The 23,696-nt window shown below is 32.7% G+C and overlaps 1 protein-coding gene across 1 annotated transcript; it reads left to right on the top strand.

Moving 5' to 3' along the window:
• Positions 1-7,959: 7,959 nt before the first annotated feature.
• Positions 7,960-22,053, top strand: LOC133188242 (heat shock 70 kDa protein 12A-like). The gene is made up of 7 exons (XM_061323620.1): positions 7,960-8,000; positions 16,724-16,838; positions 17,646-17,693; positions 19,187-19,477; positions 20,161-20,388; positions 20,512-20,680; positions 20,996-22,053. Exons 1-7 carry the CDS (start codon positions 7,960-7,962, stop codon positions 22,051-22,053), a joined length of 1,950 nt encoding a protein of 649 aa, XP_061179604.1.
• The last annotated feature ends 1,643 nt before the right edge of the window (positions 22,054-23,696 follow it).

Below are 23,696 nucleotides of genomic sequence, written 5' to 3'. Positions count from 1 at the left end.
AAGAGAGATCATGAAAAAAAATAAATAAATAAAAAGCCAAGGTAAATTTGAATTCTTTTCAGATACAGTAGGAAACAATATAGTTACATAGATGTACATGTACGAGGGCTGTTTCGGAAATTATTGAGACATTGTGATTATTCTTCTTTCTAGTGAACGTCTTTTGGTGAAAATTGGCATATACGTTTGACAGACACCAAGAAATAATTGAAACAAGAAATATTTTACAAATATTTTATTTCTTATTTTTAATGGCATATTAATGTGTCAATGGTAGGGGTACCCGGCGCAGTCACGAAATCAGATATTGAAAATATGTAGCACCTTCTTTCAAACGCCCGGTGGCATGGACTCATAGTAAGAGGGGGAAAATTCAAATTATATATATATATATATATATATATATATATATATATATATATATATATATATATATATATATATATATATATATATATATAAAGCACTAAAAATGACCAACGACACGAACAATAATAATTGTCAAATTTTCGGGACAACCTGTCCCTTCCTCAGGACAAAGAAAAAAGTTAAGAAGTCATAAAAACAAAGGAAATAGAGAAGCAAAAACAACTAGCACTACTACTAAACTACCAAACACTAAATATTTACAATGTTACATGTTTAATTTTGAGTTTATAAACAGTTGTGAACAAAGAAATCCGGAGCACTATGAATTGCGTCCGGTCTATCGGGTGTAATCTGGTGAAGTGTGATTTACATAATTGAACGAATTAATTATCGCTAATTAATTACGGCCAACAGTAAATCGTACATTGTCTTATTCTCTCAAAATAGCGTAACTCTACATGATAAAAAGAAATTAAAGAAAGATAATATGGAAGGACAATTTTGAAATATGAATTTGGATATATTATAAATTTGGAAATCGGAAAAAAGAAAGAATTCTCCACCGCCATCACCAAAACTCTTGACGAAATGTTTGAGAAAAACGAGATTGGTATCAACGTCTATGAGACACTCAATCCTATTGACTGTAGACCAGGACAATTTTATCTGCTTCCTAAGATACACAAAGAAGGTATGCCAGGTCGCCCTATAGTTAGCGCTATTGGACACCCCACGGAGAAAATTTCTGAATACATCGATTTACATCTCCGTCCACACGTAGAGAATTTGCCATCCTATCTCAAGGACACCACGGACTACATTAACAAGACGCCCTCTACTGGCCTTCCAGATCATACCCTTCTCGTGACTATGGACGTCACATCTTTGTACACCAATATTCCGCACGATGAGGGTATCGAAGCCTGTAGAGAAGTCTGGGATAGTAGATCCATACAAATTCCTTCTACCGAGTCCCTTGTCAAGCTCCTTGAACATGTTCTCAAGTATAACAACTTCATGTTTAATGGAGAACATTACCTGCAGGTTAATGGCACTGCTATGGGACGAAAATGGCACCATCTTATGCCAATATTTTCATGGGCAGACTGGAACGCAACTTGCTACTTCAAGCACCATTTAGGCCCCTTAGCTGGTTGCGTTTCATTGACGATATAGAGATGAAGTGGGTGGAATGTCGCGAGAGCCTCGAGGCATTCATTTCGTTTGCCAACACCTTTCATCAGTCTATCAAATTTACAGTAGACGTATCTAATTCGAAAAACATATTCCTAGATACTACATCTACCCTGACTGATGGTGAAATCGAGTTCAGTCTCCACACGAAACCCACAGATTCCCATCTGTATCTTATGCCAACGAGTTGTCATCCCCCACACACATTTAAGGGTGTGCCTAAGGGTATAGCCACCAGAATTGGCGCATCTGTTCATCCCCTGCCTTATATCAAGAACAAAGCGGTCTCCTTAAGTCCCACTTATGCAAGAGAGGCTACAATGCCCGCACCGTACAAACTGCTATAGATGAGATGGCGGGACATGACAGGCAAAACCTATTACGCTACAAGGAAAAAGACAATAACGGCAGGGTCCCTCTGGTAACCACATACCATCCCGTCCTTAAGAACCTCAGCGGTATCCTTCAAAAGAATCTGCCAATTCTCCACTCAAATAAACGAATGGCAGAGGTCTTTAAGGAGCCCCCATTGGCTGCATACAGACGCCCGAGGAACCTGAAGGACATGGTAGTAAGAACCAGATTGGACAATCCATTACCTAACGGGGGCTTTAAAACTTGCTCTGACAGAAGATGTCTTCTCTGTAAGTACAGCTCTGACATAGACAGTTTTAACAGCCCCGTTACAGGCCGCAGCTACAAAATACTAGGGAATTTGTCCTGTCAAACAGTCAACTGCATTTATCTCATCAGTTGCAAAGTTTGCTCCAAACAGTATGTTGGTGAAACAGGAGATCTCCGCAGGAGAGTCAATAATCACCGTTCTACCATTAGGACCAAAAAACTCAATGAACCCGTTGGGGAACATTTCATTCTTGAAGGTCACAAATGGGAGGACATGACAGTAGTGGTTATTGACCATAATCCAAGATGGACAGACGCGCAGAGAAAAGGCAAGGAAAAGTTCTGGATGCACAGGCTGAAGTCATTCCGCCCTAATGGTATTAACAAACTTAATGACTTCACCAGGATGAACGTGAACTAGACTCAATCCCGGATTGTAACAAACAAGTTCATTCTCTCTATATAGTGTAAACTTTACCGTTAATTCGTATTAGTAATCCTGAAACAACCTACCCAAATATTCACAGCTCACATTTTTGTTTATTTCTTTTTTCCGATTTCCAAATTTATAATATATCCAAATTCATATTTCAAAATTGTCCTTCCATATTATCTTTCTTTCATGTAGAGTTACGCTATTTTGAGAGAATAAGACAATGTACGATTTACTGTTGGCCGTAATTAATTAGCGATAATTAATTCGTTCAATTATGTAAATCACACTTCACCAGATTACACCCGATAGACCGGACGCAATTCATAGTGCTCCGGATTTCTTTGTTCACAACTGTTTATAAACTCAAAATTAAACATGTAACATTGTAAACATTTAGTGTTTGGTAGTTTAGTAGTAGTGCTAGTTGTTTTTGCTTCTCTATTTCCTTTGTTTTATGACTTCTTAACTTTTTTCTTTGTCCTGAGGAAGGGACAGGTTGTCCCGAAAATTTGACAATTATTATTGTTCGTGTCGTTGGTCATTTTTAGTGCTTTATATAAATTTCCATCCGTGACCTTGTATCTACTTAGTAGATCCGACACTTAGGATATACAGTGTTGTTGGTTTTTAGTGCTTTATACATGTATATATATATATATATATATATATATATATATATATATATATATATATATATATATATATATATATATATATATATATATATATATATATATATTTCAATTTTACTTTGACTTCAAATTGTGCAAGTTTGTTAGAATTTCAATCAGAAATACAGAGATCATTGAAAAATTTAAATATAATAAAAAAATCTGATTTCGACGACAAAATGGATTTTGACGTCAAGACGACAAAGCGAGCATACCTTAAATTTTGTGTAGCACTTTGAAGAACTCTTGTCCAGATTAAACGGGCTGCTGTTTTTGATAAAAGGTTGTCTAATTCTCTTTTCTTTTTGGAGGAAAAGTAAATGTCTCAATAATTTCCGAACAACCCTCGTAGAACTTAAGTAAAAGTGTCTTTGTTTTTTAGACAAAAATGTCTCTAAATCATACACTAGACAGGTTGGAATCTAAATATTGGTTCTAACGTATTGATAGATAAGTTGAAAATAAAAAAAAATAAATACTTTCTAAAATGCCACGTTTGGAGAATTGAAATTCTCAAAGGTATTATTAACAATTTCATATAATTTTAACAGACATAAGATACAAATAAGGGAAATTATTCAATTTTAAAAAGGGAGATAATCCAGATTTTCAGTAATTAAAACAAAGACTTAGCAGAAAAAGCATGAAAATGGGTCTGAAAACACAACTTACTTCAACGACATAGGGAAAGTTCAGACCCGTATGCCGACATGCATGTAGGCAAAGTTCAAATCCACGAAGAAAAAATACACACATTAAACAATAAATATTCCAGAAATGGGTAAAATAAACATACACTTCACATGAAATAGAGGATAAAAAAGAATAAACACATGTCCTATAATGCATTTATCTCTGGTGGATAAACATATGCCTCCATAAGAACAAAATTGTTAGATTACTATTATAAATGTACATGTTTTGTATGGAATCCAGTAGCCCTTTTCACAAAAAAATCTTACGACTAAGATTAAAATTTTCCAATTCTTCTATATGTACCTAAATTGTAGCATGTTACAAAAAATCTTATATCTAATTACATTATAGTATATTGTGAATTATTCTTCTAAAATAATAAATTTCCTTATTAAACGAAAAAATTACAGACTTATCAAATTTTAATCTTAGTCGTAAGAATTTTTGTGAAAAAGGCTACAGAGTATTACAAATGACGCAGGCACCGATGTTCTTGAAACATTGTTACATTCTTCACTGTCTTTTTACGAAGTTCACATATGTGTAGTATTTCCATCTATCAGCCTAAGTATTAACAAATGACTTAAACACTTGCAAGTTTTCTGGATGAGAGATAGACAAATGTTCCCATGCGTTTATAATCATGAAAATCATTTGGAAGTCAAGATCACCAACAGCCTTTTATATGCTTGAGTGGAAGTTGGTGTAATGTATAAGTCAACAAATTCACAAGACTGGTTCTATGGGGGTAATGCAGGCAACAAAAGAATCACCATCTTCTCTTTGTCCATCCATTGAGCCAGTTGATGGAACTGCTGAACCTTGAAACGGGACTTACCCTCTGTTTTCTTGCTAACTAGAACTTAAGGAGAACAAGCTGACAATGTTTTTTTTCTTTGCAAGGACCCATTATTCTACTCCAAAATATCTTCTTCTTTCCACTGAAAACATACAATCAGTGAAGGAGTAATGCCACTAATTATTTTGCAGGAGATTACTGTAAATCTTTTTTTTATTTGCCAAAACTTAATTTTTGCCGTTATTTCCTGAGACGGTTTCATTTTGGCGTATATTTTTTTTTATTAACATTGGATATATACAACAATTACCCTCATTCGTGAAAATTTTGTCTCGCTTAAAAATACAAAAACCAATACATGTAAGATGTTGCGAAACTTTGGGTGTCTACAATATTGCTATATCTTTCATCTTGTAAATCAAGAATAAAAACATATAAAGTGGCACATTTTTTTTTTCAAAGTCATAGACACAATAAAATAGTTAACAAGAGTCTCCATTAAAAGTATTTGACTTTCTGTCTCTTTATAATACTATGTTAGATTTTATATATTCATCATTAATGAACATAAAGATAAATATTAAACGCATATTTTCAAAAAAATATTAATCCCATTATTAAATTGCAATACAAATGATTTGGTGTGTATTTCCTTACGAAACATTACAAATACTTTTTCCCTTTATTCATAAAAATGATTTTGCCTTTAAAAAATAACTTTTTTTTAATAAACAATGAAAAAATAATAGTAGACGATCGATCCGTTGTGTTAAACAATGTCATCTTATTCAGGATTGTAGGGTCCACCACTTTGAAAAACCACATCATATAGTTGTGGTTACTTTAGGACGCAACTAGACACTCTACTGTTTCTGTAAAGGAGAAAGGCCGCAAACTGTCCATTCTGTGAGAGAAAGAACTAATCGAGGGCTGAAGGCCCGAGATTAGTTCTTTCTCTCACAGAATGGACAGTTTAAGACCTTTCTCCTACTTAAAACATGATTTCCTTTGTTCTAAGAATTAAATAAAAAATGTACAATTCTGGTATCAGATATGACAGGTAGCACACATACAATGACAAGTTCATTGTTTACAGAATGGACAGTCACAGGTAAGCTGGGATGAATAGTAATTTTGTTGAATAGTTATTGTGTTTTCAAATGCAATTAAAAGTTTTTGTCTAAAGAATGGACAGTTACAGGTGGATTTGGGGGGATACTAGTATTCACACAAGGATGCGATGCTTCAAAATCAGTTTGTAGTTTGCGTTGTAAAGGCATGCATGTTTTCCTCCGATGGAGAGGGTATATGACAGAAGCAAAATCTAATGAACTTAAAGATGCTCAAAATCAGTGATAGTTGGACCTGGGAACAGAGAATAGTAAGAGCAAAAGAAAATAATAGCCAAACTTTGACCTAAAAAATGAATTTCTTCTTCGACAGATTCGAATCTGGAAGTGTTTTATTTGATTCAATTTTTGAGGATATATAGACTGCAGCAGTGTAATGGTGAGATGCAAATTGTGTTCTGAGTCTTGGATTTGCCATGAGCCAAATCTCGACCTGAAAATGTATTTTAAATCAAATCAGGAAATGTTTCAAGTTTAATTATTTTCTACGGAAGCAGTGTAGTGCTCATGGTGTAAACTGATTTCTGGGTGTTGGATTTACAAGGAAATGATGTTTTCGAAATTTAAATCAAATGTGAAATTGTGTCATTTAAATTCAAATTTTGTGAAAATTCAGTTTTGAGTATTGAAATAATGGGCATTATTCATGGATTCAAAAGTATAAAATCGAGCGGATGCTGTGCAGACATTGTGTTCTGGATTAATTTAGATCTCCGTGTTCTTTTTGTTATTTACATGTAAATTGAATCGTGTATAATGTATTTGTTTTTGTTTCGTTTCGGACACATTCCAAAGTTTACCTGTAACTCTCCATTCTGTTTGTTTTAACTGTCCATTCTTTTTGAAAAAACTGTCCTTTCTAAAAAAGAATGGACAGTTTTCCAAAAAGAATGGACACTTACAGGTAACTTAATGGATTGTTTGGGGAGTTAGCTCAACATTAAGCTATAGAATAGACAACACAAACAAAAGGTTTACGTCACAATCATGTTTTAATAGAACATATTTCACACCTCAAACAAAGGGTTTTTCTGCTGCCAAATCACTTAGTACACCCCAAGCCTAAGTTTCATGGTTGAGTGACTATGACATTGTGTGCATAATTATTAAAACCAATGAGAGGTTATAATCATGAACACTGCAAGGTCTCGTAACAATGAATGTTATGCCTGATGTGCTAAACAGTCAATAAATGCTACAGAATAGGTAAAGAAAACATCTCTCTTTCTTATACCCTCTCTCTTTCATTCTGACTTAATAATCAACTTTAGCCAAAATGAAAACAGGAGTTTACGCAAGTTTTAATTGATTAAATATTTAGGATTAACGCTATATCACTGATACTTCCAGTGACGTAGCGCCCTTTACGCAACAACGCAAATGAATACACAGATTTTTCAACAAAAATAATTAAATAAAATTCTTTTAAAAAATGTCAAAAGTTCAATAATGATCAAAATAAAATAGGTTTTTGCATTTAAAAAAAATCTAAATGTTTTTTGTCCCTACGTATAAACTATAATATTTGGAGTTTTTATGTAAGATCTTTGAATTGGTGTACTTCTCGTTTCATGTAATAGTTTTAGTACTACAAGGACAGATTTAATAATATTGTCAATTCAAAGCAATACCAAATCATAAGCAATTTACTAATTCCCCTAATTTTAAAACCCAAATTTACTGCATTACTGCATTATGCTACTATAACTTCAAAACAATTCATAAGTAAAATATAACAGCATTTCAAATGGAGAATGTTCAATTTTTTGTAGTTGGATATATATATATATATATATATATATATATATATATATATATATATATATATATATATATATATATAGAATTTAATCGCATGTATGATAATAAAAAAAACTATTACTTGTAAATTCTATAAAATCTACCAAAACATTGAATTTTCTGTTTAGAGCTTTTGCTTTGGTATTTCATCAGTCCATAATACTGAGTAGCTGTCTCATTCAAAATAATATTGCCATTAATGTAAAGGTTTATTTAACAATGTCTTTATCCATGATAACCATGGCCAGAAAAGCTTTTGAGGAAAAGGATTTTGTGGAGCTGTAAGTATTGTCAAAACTAGCTAAATTTTGTTAACATTTAGTTGAACTAACGTTGGTAGAATATAAAATATTTCAAGGTAATTTTCTGATTTAAAACTGTTTAATTTCATGAGCTTCCGGGGGCTTCGCCCCCTGAGCGCCCACCAGGGCCCTGCCCTTGTGTTTTTTTAATACAGTAATTTTTTTGCTAACTACGCTACTGACTTCAGCCAGAATTATATCCCATCGATAGTTCAAAACATAAAAGTTTACTCATTATCTTGTCTTCGATTCCATGGATACACGGCAAGAGGTGTAATATGATGTATTATAAATTTCAAATACACATGGACAGTCCTCAAGAGACAGTGCTCAAGAGGTGTGTAATCCTTCTTGTTTCTGCTATAAGTGAGACAATCAAAACATATAAAGATTTTTTTCGTCGCATTTTCTGTAAAATGATCTTTAATTGTCTGGAGCAATATGCATCCAATATTACATCCAAAAATAAATCTTTAAAAGACACCTTAGCTTCTGACCGAGACCCATTAAAAAAACAGGACTATACAGAAATGAACCTTATTATGTTTGAAAAATTACTCAATTATGTTTGAAAAATTCCTCACTGTGAACCGTCACCTGACCTGTTGCAGACAGGTAGATGTACCCTTGAGGATATAATTATCACATCTGGGCCTGTACAAAATTGCACCAGTCAGGATTAAATCATCATTATCTTGATTAAATAACAAGAAACACAGCGCATTGTACAATGTAGCTTAAAAACAATCCAGACATTTGAATTAAACAACAACGCAAAAAATTCTACATGTAATGTAAAAGAAATGTAAAAGTTATGACACGTTCCCCGTCATGTCAGCTCATGTCAGTTGCAGTGACTTGACGTCATATGCTATTATGACGTCGTATCTAGGTAGTTGAAAGAAGTTACAACAGTTGGAACAGTTTGATATTTTACGGTCAGCCTTATCCTAGCCGCGTTGAAATAAAAGATACTACAGAGTCTGACACATCTGTTTCATATTTGGATATTTGACTAGCAAAAGACGTTAATGGTAATAAAACAACCAAGCTTTATGATAAACATGATGACTTTAACTTTTCAATCGTCAACTTCCTTTACTTATGCAGGAATATACCTTCATCACCTGCATACGGGTTTATTGATCTCAGTTGATTCGACACGCAAGAGCATGCTCTACGTATGAACAATATCTAAAACGAGGTAAGTTATTGACAAACAAGTTGATGAAACAAAAATATCAGCAGTCTCGTTTGAAGTCGTAATTTTGTAAGTACTATCGCCGATACAATGACCTTGTCAACAAATACAATTTTTCATTAAGTCAAATGCTGACTTGTGTTTTTCATACTAATTGTTTGGCTATTATTTACACACTGAATTGTCGAGGGATTTTTACGTTATTTCCCAATCATGACATGGAGCACATGGCGGATGTGACCGGTCGGCAGGGGATGCTCACTCCGTCATGGCACCTGATCCCACCTCTGATGTTTTCGAGGTCCGTGCTTGCTCTGCTCCAAAATTTGAATTGTTTTCTGAACATTTGAGCTCGAATACTGTTCGTTATCTCCATCGCTTTTACCTATTATAATCCAATTTTGTTATTACTTTTCCCCGAAAATGATGTATCTTCGAGTAAATACAAGGGTTGTCCCATAAAAACGACAACTTTTTAAATACTTTCTGTTTAACTAATATTATTGAGTTACAAAATGGAGTACACCATAATTAACATTTTTTTACATAATGCGCAGAAATCAGAAAATAGCATTTTTCGTTCTAATAAACTGATCACACAATTTAGATCTCGTTTAAAAATAAACAGGAATAAATTATCATTTAAATTGCAGAGTGATGTTTTAAAATACTAGTCCAAAATCACTCTGTAACAAAATATTTTGATCAAATTGAAAATTAAGCAGATGCATGCATTTTTGTTAAATTACACAAACAACAGACATCTAAACCTGCTTAATACCATTGCCAGCTGTCATGTCACATTTAACAGCGGACTGACACTGATACTTTTAATTGTCACTGCTAAAATATGAGGGACGTGTAAAAAAAAGTCTTAAGACTTGTTTGATAAAATGTTAATTAAGCACAAGATGTAAATGTTTTATATCATTAGAACAATAAGAAAAATCTACATGTACTGTAAAATTATATAGTATTTTTCGAGGCAATAACCTCTGATAGATTTTCTTTGAAAAGACGATGGCGAAGGAGATTGGGGGTAGGATTTTCAGAGGCATCTTAGATTTTTAAGGTTATTTCTAATGTGTATAAATACATGGTAAATGATTTCGCTCCCTCTTTTACCCTTTAAATAAAAGTATACAGTATAGGTGAAGCTTACCCCTATATATGATTGCCCTCCTATATCAAAGTAGAAAATGAAGAGTTAGTATTTCTCTCCATTTGATATGCTTTGCCGTTACTTAAAGCGTCGACACCCCCCCCCCCCACCCTTTCCCTTCAAAAATTTGCCTTTCTGGTGCTATTCTTATAAATATTTCTGATTACATTTAATATTGTCCGAAGAAAACCCCCCTCCTTGTCGAAAAAAATCCCAGGTTCACTATAGTGTTTTATTTGAAAGATTTTCTTGCTTGCTTTTCTAATATTATTCAGAAAGACATATCATTTGTAGGTAATGGTAGTGGATGGTTTTCAGTTGCAGTCTGCAATCGGCAGTAGGCTTTAACTGTGACCAATAGCCGTTGACTGTCTACTTACACAGTCTAAACAGTGCTCCTTTATGCCTCTCTCAAGGGATATGAAAGATTTCATTAAATACTAGATTCTTTGTGTTGTCCAATCGATAATCTCTGATTTACGAAATATACAGACAAGAGCAGTAATCATGCTCAAAGCCCCATTGCCACAAACTGAGCAAACATGGGCTTCTAAAACATCAAAGGTAGGATCAGATACCATATATGTATGTGTACTATATGTACAACATTGAAATTAACGCATACACATATATTATGAAATGCCTGTTAGACTGCATTAATTTGTCCATTGTAAGTTAAATAATAATAATAATAATAAATAAAACATAGTATGTCAGTAAGATATCATCTCAGTTTCATGTGTTGTCAAATTGCATTTTACCATGCAGAAAGTAAAGCTCTATTTCTTGCTATTCTAGTTGTCAATTCTACATGTATATCCATGTCCATCAATACTGAGGTGGTAAATATTTGCCACTGTTATTAATTTAGCGTAATAATTTAACGTAAGTTATAGGGAATTTCTCGCTATTACAATATCTTATCTAATATCTCAACTACGTGTGCTCGATTCGTTTTGTTAGATACGACTATAGGATGCTTTTTTAAAGAGACCGACAATGGGTCACCGTGAACATTTAAACGTAGAAATAAGACTGTAGCTTTTATCTGATTTCAAGTGGGAAAACGAAGTAAAACCAATTGGTATGTATACCTTTACGTTTAAATCACTATCAATTTTCTTGATGAATTTTGTATTGTTTTTTGTTTTAGGTTTTGCATTTAATTATTAACAATAATGATTATGGAAATGATATCGATAGGTTAACATATACAAAAGTAAACAATAAGGACTGGAACCTAACTTAGACCGATGAAATATGCTCCATCAATGTACATTATATCTTGTCTGGTCAAAATTTTATTGTGAAGAACGTGAACTCCTTTTTACTTCTTATTTAAGAACTACATAATCTTTGTACCTCTTTTCCTATTTCTCCTCCTAGGCACCTGATCCCAGCTCTGGAATCTCCAGGAGGTCTGTGTTCTATGCCCTGTTCACAGATTTCTATTCCTTGTAGGTTTTTTGGGATCGATCACTGCTCGTTATCTTGACTCATTTCATATTTTACTGTTATATTCCCTATGTATTTACTAGTAATATTTTTTGAAGCTTATTTATTCAAATGTTACTTTTGGGATAATAAATCAGGTGTTATTTTAAAAGTAGCATTTAAAGGTTGTACAACTACCTATGTAAATTAATCATGATATCCACCTTTTTAGAATTTTTTTTGGTCGTTTTTTAAAAATCTTTTTAAAAAATATTCTCTTTTTCTAATGATGAAAGGGTGTTTTCTTCTGAAAACATGAATGCAATCGAATACGTTTGATTTTCATGTGGTCCTAAAACGCGTATCAACTTTTTGTAGTCGTTCGGGATCTTTAAAAGAATCATAAATATGAAAAGTAAACAGACCAGATAGTATTTTATTTTCAATTGTCAAGCACTCAAATGAACTAAATCGTCTTTATTACAACATTAAAGGGCTTTGTTACATCATATATAGAATTACAAAGTTTGATACTCTAATAAAACCAAGGCAAGCACACTCGTATTTCAAAATTTTTACATCATTTACTTACTCAAAATAAGTATTATGTTACTTGATTACACATTGTTATATAATTCTGAAGTTTTGGAAATACCCAAAGTCTCTTGTATCTTTATCAGTTGTCGTCTCTCAATCATCCTTTTTAATACATTCCATACTTATATCGATATAAAATAAGAGTCGAAAAAGGACACAAAATGATTTGTCGCTTTCAAAAAGATAAATATATGCAATTGATTATGAGCAAAAATACGTGTGTCTTGAAAGGATCCTCCACAATCCGCTGTCATTATTATTTAATTTTATGCTATGAAAATGATCTCAACTAAGTCAAAGAATAAAGTTAATATTTGCTGTATATGAAGGTTAACATAGTCAATTTTAGAACAAGTGTAGATTGATTAATTATGCTGTTTTACGTCCAATTGAGAATTTTTTACTCAAATAGAGACGACACCATATACCGGTGAAAGACTTCAAATTTTGACCTTTACTCGGCACTCAGGGTTATTGAGCAGTGAGGGATCTTTATCGTGCCAACGCCTGCCGTGACACGGAGTCTCGGTTTTGAAGGTCTCATCCGAAGGACCCGCAACTTTCACTTCAAAGTGCCGAGCACATGGCGAAGGAACAGTTGCTACCCATTTTATATCGACTTAGGTCATTCGCGGCTGAGATTCGAACTCACGTCCTCCCGATCACGGAGCGAGTGCTCTACCGACTGGGCTACCGTGAACGGTGAACAAATTTAGAAGTTAAACATACAATTATTCAAGCATAAGTTTACCTTTTTGACTTAAATATTTTAAAATAAAAAATTGAAGATAACGAACAGTGATCGATATTTAGAAATCTACAGACAAAACAAATCTATGAACAGGGCATAAAACACGGACCCCAGGAAATTCCAGAGGTGGGATCAGGTGCCTAAGAGGATAAAGTATCCCCTGTTTACCGGTCACATCCGTCGTGAACCCTATGTATTGATCAGGTACACGGGACATTTCGTATTCAAATTAAGTATAAAAACAAAGGTCTAATAACTGGTATGAAACACGTTAGCAAAAATACGACCAAATGATAGGTTATGTTTGCTAACAATGTCATTGTATTGACCATAGAATTTACAAAATGTTGACTTTAAACGAGGATTTTGCAATTCCTGTAACATCAACTTATCTTAGTAGCCGGTCTCGGTTTAAAATATTGATCGTACTCAAAGCAAGCTCTTGAGTATCGAATAAGATGGCAGACGTATACATCATATGCATACGGTAGCTGAATATTACTACATAAATAAGGAAATTTGACGATGGGAAAGCTAAAGTCATTTCGTTTGTCATACAATTAAATTAGTTGGCTCTTATCGTCTTTTATCAGTAAAACATCCAAAAATGAAAATGTGGCAGACTCACGGAGCCTTTTATTTCAAGTTCACTGGGATATATCGAGTGGACAAATGAATGGAAGTAACTATTGTTTATTGAAATATCGGAATGTTGAGTTGAAGGCCACAAAAAGTGTTTTCTTCTTCTTTTGTAGAAGTTTTTGAATAAATTCTGCTTCGTAGGAATATAAAATCAGGTCGGCTAATAAAGGAGCACAATAAGTGCCCATCGAAATTCCAACAGTTTGTTGGAAGGCCTGGTTTCCGAAGACTACATAAATGTTATCAATGACGAACCTGAGCATCATTTTAATATTGAATTATTGAAGTTATTGAGTGTAGAATCAGAGTGATTTTTAACAAATTTTGTTGATGACCAATCACAAGATACTAAAATTTCCGAGTTTCATTTTAAATGAAGAAGCGGTTGTCTATGATAACAAAAACCTTGTTTATAATTTATCGTGAGGATGATTGTATAAAGTTTAGACAAGTCGTACGTTTTGATGTAACAGTTATTGAATGTTATTGACGTTATAAGAAATGTTGAATTTAGATTTTCTTAAAGGTTTTTGGTTATAAATAAATAAAAATAGTTTTTTTCAAAATCAATAAACTTTTTCAAGTAGAAGATTGTGAGAATAACATATCGAAAATTTTCCCAGCATGTTTCAGATGTCGTCGCATGTATGTATTTTTGAAAAAAACAACAATGTGTCTTTACCGCCTTCTGCATGGAATTTCAAGAAGTCTTGCAATGTTCTCGAGACGTCCCATGCAGACGTATTGCTATTCGGTATTTTCTTGTGTTATTGAACTCTTTATAAAACCGTTTTGAAATATTTAAGGGTGATCTAGTGAATCAGCGTACTCTATATAGAACATGGTCTGAATTATAATGCATTTGCAGACATCAAAATATTTTCAGTATTTTGTAATACTTAGTTAATCTATCAAATGCAAATCGCACAAGTCCCTGGCAAAAAATGTCATTATCATAGAAAACGAGATCAATGAAATTAACAGATTTTTATGGGATATTCGGAGAATCTTTAAGTGAGCAGTGGAAAAATACAAAGAGGAATGGTGCCCTTTACCGGCATTTCGGCGGTTTATGATTCATACGAAAAAAAAATCTCGAACTTTGAGGGTGGGTGCAGGAGACCCTCAAGGAGAAAACAGTTCAGGGTACCATAAGGCTACGCAAAATTAGAGCAATTCTGTGTCTTTTGCGTTTGTAAAGCCCAGTGTTAAAGTCCTTTGGAAAAGAGGATAACTGAAGTATATAGTCAATTTTGATATGTTTGTTTTTGTTTGTTTGTATGTTGTTTAACGTCCCTCTCGAGAATTTTTCACTCATATGGAGACGCCACCACTTGCCGGTGGAGAGCTGCAAATTTTGTCCTATACTCGGCACTTACGGCCATTGAAGAGTGAGGGATCTTTTTCGTGCCAGCACCTACTGCAACACGGGACCTCGGTTAATACGGTCTCATCTGAAGGACCGGTCTCCACGTGCACGTCCCACAGTGGGATTCGAACCCGCGACGTAAGGATCAACTCCTTACTTCACGACTCTAGAGCAGACGCTCTAACCTCTGCGCCACGCGGGCGACAATTTTTGATATGAAGACCAAGTTAAACCAAACAGATTTTAATGTAACAGTATACTATGATGTTTCAAGAACGTAACCCATTCAAAATTGCTATGGTTTAAGTTGGTTCAAACTCATTTTTTTTATTTTTCAAACCACAATCACTAGATAAAAACTGTAAATTCTGCTCTTGTCTGAGATAATTATGACTATTTTTGCAAGATACTGGTAAAATTTGTATTTATTTATAGCTATATCTACTGAATATCATAAAATATTGGAATATTGAGGATGATTGTAAATGCGCTATATTCTAGGCCATATGGTACACTAAGTGCGCTTTACCTTTGTATTTTTAAACCAACTTAAACAAGTCTGTAGAATTCGAGAATGGGGATAGGTTCTCCAGAAATCACAGTATACAAAGATATTGAATTCTTTTTGGTTTAACTTGGTCTTCATAACGAAAAATTTATAAAATAATTCAGTTATTTTCCAAATCATTTTAAAGGGTCTATAAATACACAAAAGAAACCAGTATTCGCGAAGTATCAGTGTCTAGTGGTTTATGTCAGAGTATTTTTGCGTTTGGAGTTTCTTTTTCAACTCTTCCAGATTCCAGTTATTTTTTTTATTTGTAATAAAATGATAGTTCAAATATCTAAACAAAATTTTTGACTTTGTATACCTTGATTTTTATCAATCATGTTTACCACATATACACATAAAAAATAAATAGATTAGATCTTTGCGATATTACCACACTGCCTATTTACTAGTAAAACTTATGTACATGTAAATGCACATTACCTCGACTGAATATTACACGGAAATTTCAACCATAATGGGAAGAAGAAACACAGAAAGAAGAAAAATATGTGATAACGATATAGCTAGAGAAGGAATGATACATGTAGGTCCCAACGAATAATAATAATATAAACCTTTCAGGGAAAAAATGAAAAAAAAGGCAAGAAAAACATCAGGGTATTATTTGTGATATATGCACGTGCCTGTTCGCGAAGAGGCTGATTTTAAAATAATAACAAAGAAGATCTTGTACGTATAGTTTTTCTTGAATTTGTATTCCGGATCAGAGCAAAACTAAGCCGGGAGTCTTTAAAAATTATAATTAATGGAAATAGTCAACTGAATCTATTTATAGGAAAAGATACTTTCCATTTCTACATGGTATTATGTGAAATGTTTTGAAAGGGCGCAATACTATACATCAAGGGGTCTTTACTCATGTCTGCACAGATACATGTACTAGGCTTGTTATGATGATAAACCATTTTAGATTTTATATGGAAGTGAAATATTTCAGATTAAAGACATAAAGAATTGATTTCTACTAAAAAGATTGAAAAAGATTAATCCATCTTCTACCTGTGAATTAGTTGGATATCGAGCTGTGACAGTGAAATCTAGGATCATTGAGATGGGAAACTGTTGCTTCAGAAACAGACAACAATTGGTATGTGAATGTTTTAGCTGTTTTGTCATCTTATCAAATCTGAATATCGAAATAACTTTCGGTCTTTTTGTTTTTCTCTGAGAATGAGGTAGAATATATTGACACAAAAGAGACAGCTCTTGTATTTAACATGAAGCATAATGTTTCTCATCCAGTTTAAATAAATTAATGCAGATATCAAATGTTTTATTATTAAAAGTATGGAGTAATTGGTATCGTAAAATTAAATTAAAACGTTAAGAAAAATAATAACTTTTCTTTTAGGATTCGAATACAAATCAACACAGAAACAACTATGATAATATTAATGTGAGTATGTAAAAGAAAGCATGCAGTAATTTTATATATCTTTTGAGAAGATACCCCACCTTAATACATACGTAAGTCATCATACAGTATATGTAAAAAAAAAAAAGAAGGTACTTAACCAGTTGTTTTTAGATGTACTGAACATCATATTATGACACCTTGAAAAATTATGTCACAAATGATATACATGTGAAATATGACAGCCCTATTCTCTTTCATTAAAAGATAATAACCAATGTTTATTTTTTGAAAATTAGGTCAAGCTTCAATGTCAGGGTCTCGTAGTTAAAAATTACCATATTATGATCGATTTTGTCACATGTAACTCACTTGTGGAATATAAAAATGCCTCTCTCATTCAAAAGTTATGATCAAGATTTTGTGACAGACAGACAGACTGACAAACGAATGAAATTTAATGTTATCTCACCTTTACTAATGCTAGGGACAACAAGAGTGAAAATTGTCAGACTTATGCCATATATTTTTTTGTCACAGCTTGAAAGTCTTGGTGCCAACCGTCACGATTATGATGAAATCCAAGAAGTAAGTTATTGTAAAAATAAAATGGCATGCAAAATAGAAAAAAAATGCTTTATTTCTAATCTAAAATCAAGCTCTTACTCCACAAAAACAATGATTTTATTTTGAGACTATCTCTGTCTTCTCAGGTCTTTTATACTTCACTACTGTCATTTTATTTTAAATCATGTAGATATTGTCTCATAATTCTATTTACTAGTTTCTATATAAAATGCCTGCATACACTACTTGAATAGAACTGTCACAATAAACATAAATCAGTCTTCGAATTTTATTAGACGTTTCAAACCATCATTATAGTATCTGAATGTTTGAGGTACAATGTTGTCTTGAGCAAGTTTGCCATATCTCTTGATGAAAATTACACAAACCATTAAAGCAATCCTGTGCTGCTGAAGTCACGCGTGGTCTGCCATATTTTTAGCGATCATTTGTTGTACCATGCTGTTGGTATCTGTTTTATTGGTTAGATATGGTGTTTTGTGCAACATTAAAATCTCTTGCAATTGTAGACTATGGTATACCTGCTTCCATTAGCCTAATTTCCTTTTTGAGATATGTAACATTCAGATTCAGCATTTATAAATCGAGTCAATTTTCAGACAAAAAAAAAACAAAACAAAACAAAACAAAACAAAACAAAAATTAATCAAAATGTCGAGAACCCATTCTTTTGATAGCCGTTTTGTACTCAGAGGATGTGTATCAGAAACCAACAAAGGAAGGATGTAAACAATGCAAAAGTTTAGCATTTTGCAAAATCAGGTTTTTTGACTGTGGGGTTTGTAGAATGGCTGTCAAGTTCACTATATCGTTAAGAAATGATGCATTTTAGTCGAATGAATCATATGCATCTAAAAAAAACTTGTTTGACAAAAGTAACATATTAATCAGGGTATTATTCCTATTATGCGTTTCTTTTCTTTCTTTTTTTAATAGTATATTTTGAAAACAAAAAACTTGAAAGTTCAAGCCCTTTTTGAGTTTGATTAAAAATTATAAACATGAAGCAAGAAATATCGTTTTAGTATGATCAAGAGTTGTCACACGGATAAAGGTACATGTAGATGAACAGATATAAAAGGAATATATCACACAGCATGAATGTCCCGCTTTTTAAGCAATGACTATCCTTTACCTGTATTTGTTACTGACTGAATTTATAATAAAGAATATTTTAATATTATTGCATTTATTTCCTAATATTCTCAAAATATTACATACATTGTATATTATATCCGTATTCCTTGGTGAATTGATCGTTCATTAATCATCCAGTGTATAAATGGGTGAATCAATCATTTAGTTGTTGTAAATTTAACCATTTTTTCATATATCGTCCCTAAAGAAATTTCTACCGATTTTGTTCGTGCAAATGTGAGAGTGAGTGATTTTTTTTCTACGGCTCATAATATCGATATATTTTTAGCAATATATCATTTAAAATTCAATAGAAGGATGATAATAATATGAACCGATCTTTTTATACTTTTCAGAGAACACGTCTGGACAATTATTCTGTAGTGGCTGCTATAGACTTTGGTACAACATACAGCGGGTATGCCTATGCAATGAACAGTACAGAACTCAAAATACAAATACCATTGTGGTCTGGCAGTGACACAATGACAAACAGAGCACCTACAGCAGTTTTGTTTGGACCAGATCGTTCATTCCTCAAGTTTGGAAACGAGGCCATAGCGTACATGCAAGATAACCCAAATAAAGAAGATCTCGAAAAGTTTTATTTCTTTCAAGACTTCAAAATGCTTCTGTATCAAACAGAGGTATGTGCTTGATATTTCTTGTAGCTTTTTATTACAGTAAAGCAATGTAAAGATATTTGTCCGAGTTGAGACAGTTTATTAACTGTGAATTGAACAGAAAAAAGGTAGGATCTAGCAAAGTGCTACAATAGATTTACAATCTTTTACAATCATGTAATTTTAGCTTTTAAAGGAAAAACGTATCGATTAAGACCTTGTCTTTTTAAGGAAGCTCTAAACACTGCACACTAAAGAGTTCTACTTAAAGGGTAGTTTAGTGCAGTAAGAGTGATCTTCCCGTAGAGTAAGAAGGAAAAAATTGTTATCTACATTTAATTACATAATCTGTAATTGAATAAAATATTCTTAGCATTATATTAAACGAAGAATAAGAAATTGAATTCATTTTTTAAAATTAATTTTGCACATGTAAGTAAACAACAGTGATTTCTGTTCACGAATAGTCTTTAAACGTTTTTCCAGCAGAAATAAGGCAGGTACCCTATGTTGAAAATTACCTAAATAGTCTCAATATGCACACCTTTATTTGATACATTTTTCTCCAAGTCTTAAAAGCATTTTTGTTAGTGTTTAGGGCTTCCTAAATAACATTCGCTTCGAATCATAATATAAAAGTAAAAAAAAAATCATGACGTGCGGTTCTAATTTCATTTTTTATAAGTCAGTTACATTTCTTTTTGTAGGATTTATCATTGCAAACAAATATTCCAGATAGTACGGGTCGAAAATGTCTATCTGCTATCGTAGTTTTCTCCAGTGTAATTGAATTCTTCTCAAAAGATCTGATTTCAAAAATGGCCTACCATTTTGGTGCACAATCATTTAAGAATAGTGAAATATTTTGGGTGTTAACTGTACCAGCCATTTGGAGTCTAAGAGCCAAATACTTTATGCGAGAGGCTGCTGCAAAGGTATGAAATGAGTCTCTATTTCACATAATATCTAATTATAAATGTATACACATGTATTTTTCCTCATATCGAAGAGATGACAATTGTATTGTGTGAATAATGATTTTAAAATGGATCAACTAGGCTGGTATTCCCGTCAGTCAATTGTCAATAGCACTAGAAGCAGAAGCAGCCAGTGTGTTATGTCGCAAAACTGATGTGTTCGTTTCATCAAATGACGGAATTGGAGGTTTAAGGAAAAGTCTATGTTCCATCCCAGACAATTCAACATATCTAGTTGTAGATATGGGAGGTACATGTAATCAAAATTAGATTATATTTGACATACTAGGAAACTCTCAACACCATGCTTGTTTATATGACATAGAAAATGTACATATCTTTATGTAAGTTCGGGATATAGTGAGGAAAAAAAGATGTTTCAGAAAGGATAGGGATTAAAAATTAAAAAAAAAATTCAAATTCTTTTTAATATTTCAATGGCATTTATTTTTATAGTCTTTTCTTTTATTAATTTATTTGTGTGAGTTAAGAATATTTTTCTTTATTACTGGCATTACTTTCGTTGATTATCTTTCTATTTCATTTGAAATATTTTCTGTTATAGGTGGTACAGTAGACATAACTCTGCATCAGGTCCTTCAAGGAGGAGGACTTCGTGAACTTTACAAAGCCAGCGGTGGAGACTATGGAGGAAACCAGGTCAATAAAAGATATCTGGAATTTCTTGAGAAGTTATTTGGAAAAGATGTTTTAGATATGGTAAAAGAAAAACATCCATCGAGTTGGGTTGAAATTCTTAATAATTTTGAACGCAAAAAGAAAGCCACTCCAAATCTTGATGACAAAGATAAGGTTGTTATCGGTTTTCCTATTTCATTTGTTGAACAATACAAGACATTGAAGGATCATGACTTTCAGGAAAGAATAAAACCTCTCTGCTATGGAGAGGACGTTGAAATCAAAAAAGATAAATTGTACATGAAAGGGAAAGTTTTTAAGTCCTTTTTCGAAGTATCTCTAGGGAAAATCAAAAAATGTATTGAAACAATTTTAGAACATGGAGGCAGTACAGATACAATACTGTTTGTTGGAGGATTTGCCGAATCACCCTATCTTATCCATATGCTCAGGACGCATTTCAGTAAATCAAAGATCCTTGTGCCAGAGGACCCATCTCTCGCTGTCTTGAAAGGAGCTGTGTGGTTCGGATTCTATCCAACAATAATTCGATCAAGAATTTGTCAATACACTTACGGCTTCGCCAAACAAAGACCGTTTATTGATGGCAAAGATAATATTGAAAAGAGAAGAAAATACGGTAATCGATTTTACATAGATGATGTCTTTGATAAACATGTCGAAATAGGGGAGATGCTAGAAATCGGAAAATTTCAAAAACCTAAAGAGTATCATCCACTAAAACAAGACCAAGTTGTAATAATGCTAGAGCTTTATGCTTCCACGGATAAAGATCCAGACTATGTCTGCGACCCAACATGCCACTTAGTTGGTGTAATGGAGATTGAAGTGAAACCAAGAAATCCTGGAGAGGATGGTACGGTATCAGTTCGCGTCAACTTTAGTGGAACAGAACTTGAGATAGAAGCACGTGAAAAGAGGACTGGAAATATTACCCGAGCAACGGCCAATTTCTTTGGATAGTTGCAGCGTTATATATATATATATATATATATATATATATATATATATATATATATATATATATATATATATATATATATATATATATATATAGATTCTCTTTTCATATATATATATATATATATATATATATAATATATATATATATATATATATATATATATATATATATATATATATATATATATATATATATATATATATATATATATATATATATATATATATATATATACTTATAAATATATATATATATAGGCATCAGCAGGTCAACTACATATCAAGTGCTTTCAATATACAGGTTTATCTTCAACTACTGCAGTTATTATATTTGTTGTATATATTTACTATTTCAACATTCAATTGTTTTTTATCAATACTCTTCTTTTATTCATTTAAAAGAATTGTAATAAGACCAAGATCAATTCCATAAATGTGTAAATATGTCATATAAAGTTAAAACTTTTGGAATGATCAGATATTCATGTAATTGTAATCATTCAGGAAGAAAAAAGAATAAAATTCACTACTTAATCGATATAGATAAATAATAATTTTTATTTGGATAAACAGATGACCATGAATCTGTCAAGCAATGGTTTTGGAGCAGTTTTGTTTTTTGATGTAAATTATGTATTTTGATTGCCAGGCAAAAAAAAAATTCTTTGGATTTGAGATCTGCTCTCTCTCTCTCTCTCTCTCTCTCTCTCTCTCTCTCTCTCCACCTTAGTACTCTAGACAGACCGAACGTGCATCAAAGAAGATCGGAAATTTTTCAGATTAATTGATTTTCTACTTTGAAATTAATATCAAATTGTGAATATCTAGAGTCTAGTAGTGTAGTTGTACGACATTAGTCACTTAACAAGTCTGAATTTACAGTTGAATGTAACTGAAATGCGGCTTGTAACCATTTATTGACTATAAAAGGGACATATGGTGATAACAAAAAAAAAAAAATTCCTGATTTGTCTCTACACTTGGATAATAGGCTCTTTAACATAGACCAGTATGATTTCTAGATGACTAAATGGCCACTTTTAGGAAACTGAATGGTCACTGAAAGATTGCTGAATAGTCGGTGAAAGGTAGCTGAATAGACACTGAAACGTAACTGAAAGAGGGCTGAAAGGTAGCCGAATGGTACCTGAAAGATATCTAAATGGTCCGCGGGTATGTTAAGGCTACACCCAGAGATATCCTACTTGCCTTTACAATGTGACGTCATAGTAAGCTGTATGACGTGATCTTTAGAAATAATGATTTCTTTAAATATCTATATTTAAAGTTTAATTTCAGATCCAAGAAATAAATGGAATCATTCAAAAACATAATATAAACTAAATCTTGTCGTTCTTGGGTGGCATAAATAGCTAAGTATTTATCACGGGGGTTAAATACCAAACCCATGACGTCATAACTATTGATCAAATATTTGCCGAGTGAAAATGAAATGTGACGAGAAATCATGTAAACAAATATATGAAATGGGAGTTTTAAAGCATATTCATTGAATGTTATGTGTGATTCATAAGGAATTAAAGATTAAGAATCTGGTACGCTGATATATTCTTATCATGTTTTCTTATAATGAACAGACGCAGTGCTTTGAAATCCCGATCAGCCGTTCCTCTGTCGCTCCA

Source organism: Saccostrea echinata, unplaced genomic scaffold, assembly GCF_033153115.1.
Source record: "Saccostrea echinata isolate AGI-Se365-2 ecotype Australia unplaced genomic scaffold, CSIRO_AGI_Sech_v1 ptg000016l, whole genome shotgun sequence".
Lineage (NCBI taxonomy): Eukaryota > Metazoa > Mollusca > Bivalvia > Ostreida > Ostreidae > Saccostrea > Saccostrea echinata.
This window is presented reverse-complemented; position numbering and strand designations above follow the sequence as displayed.

Coding starts and splice junctions, on each gene's coding strand:
- LOC133188242 (XM_061323620.1), top strand. CDS start 7,960: ATGGCCAGAAAAGCTTTTGAGGAAAAGGATTTTGTGGAGCT. Junction 16,839..17,645: donor TCAGAAACAGACAACAATTG/GTATGTGAATGT, acceptor TTTTTGTCACAG/CTTGAAAGTCTTGGTGCCAA. Junction 19,478..20,160: donor TGCTTCTGTATCAAACAGAG/GTATGTGCTTGA, acceptor TTCTTTTTGTAG/GATTTATCATTGCAAACAAA.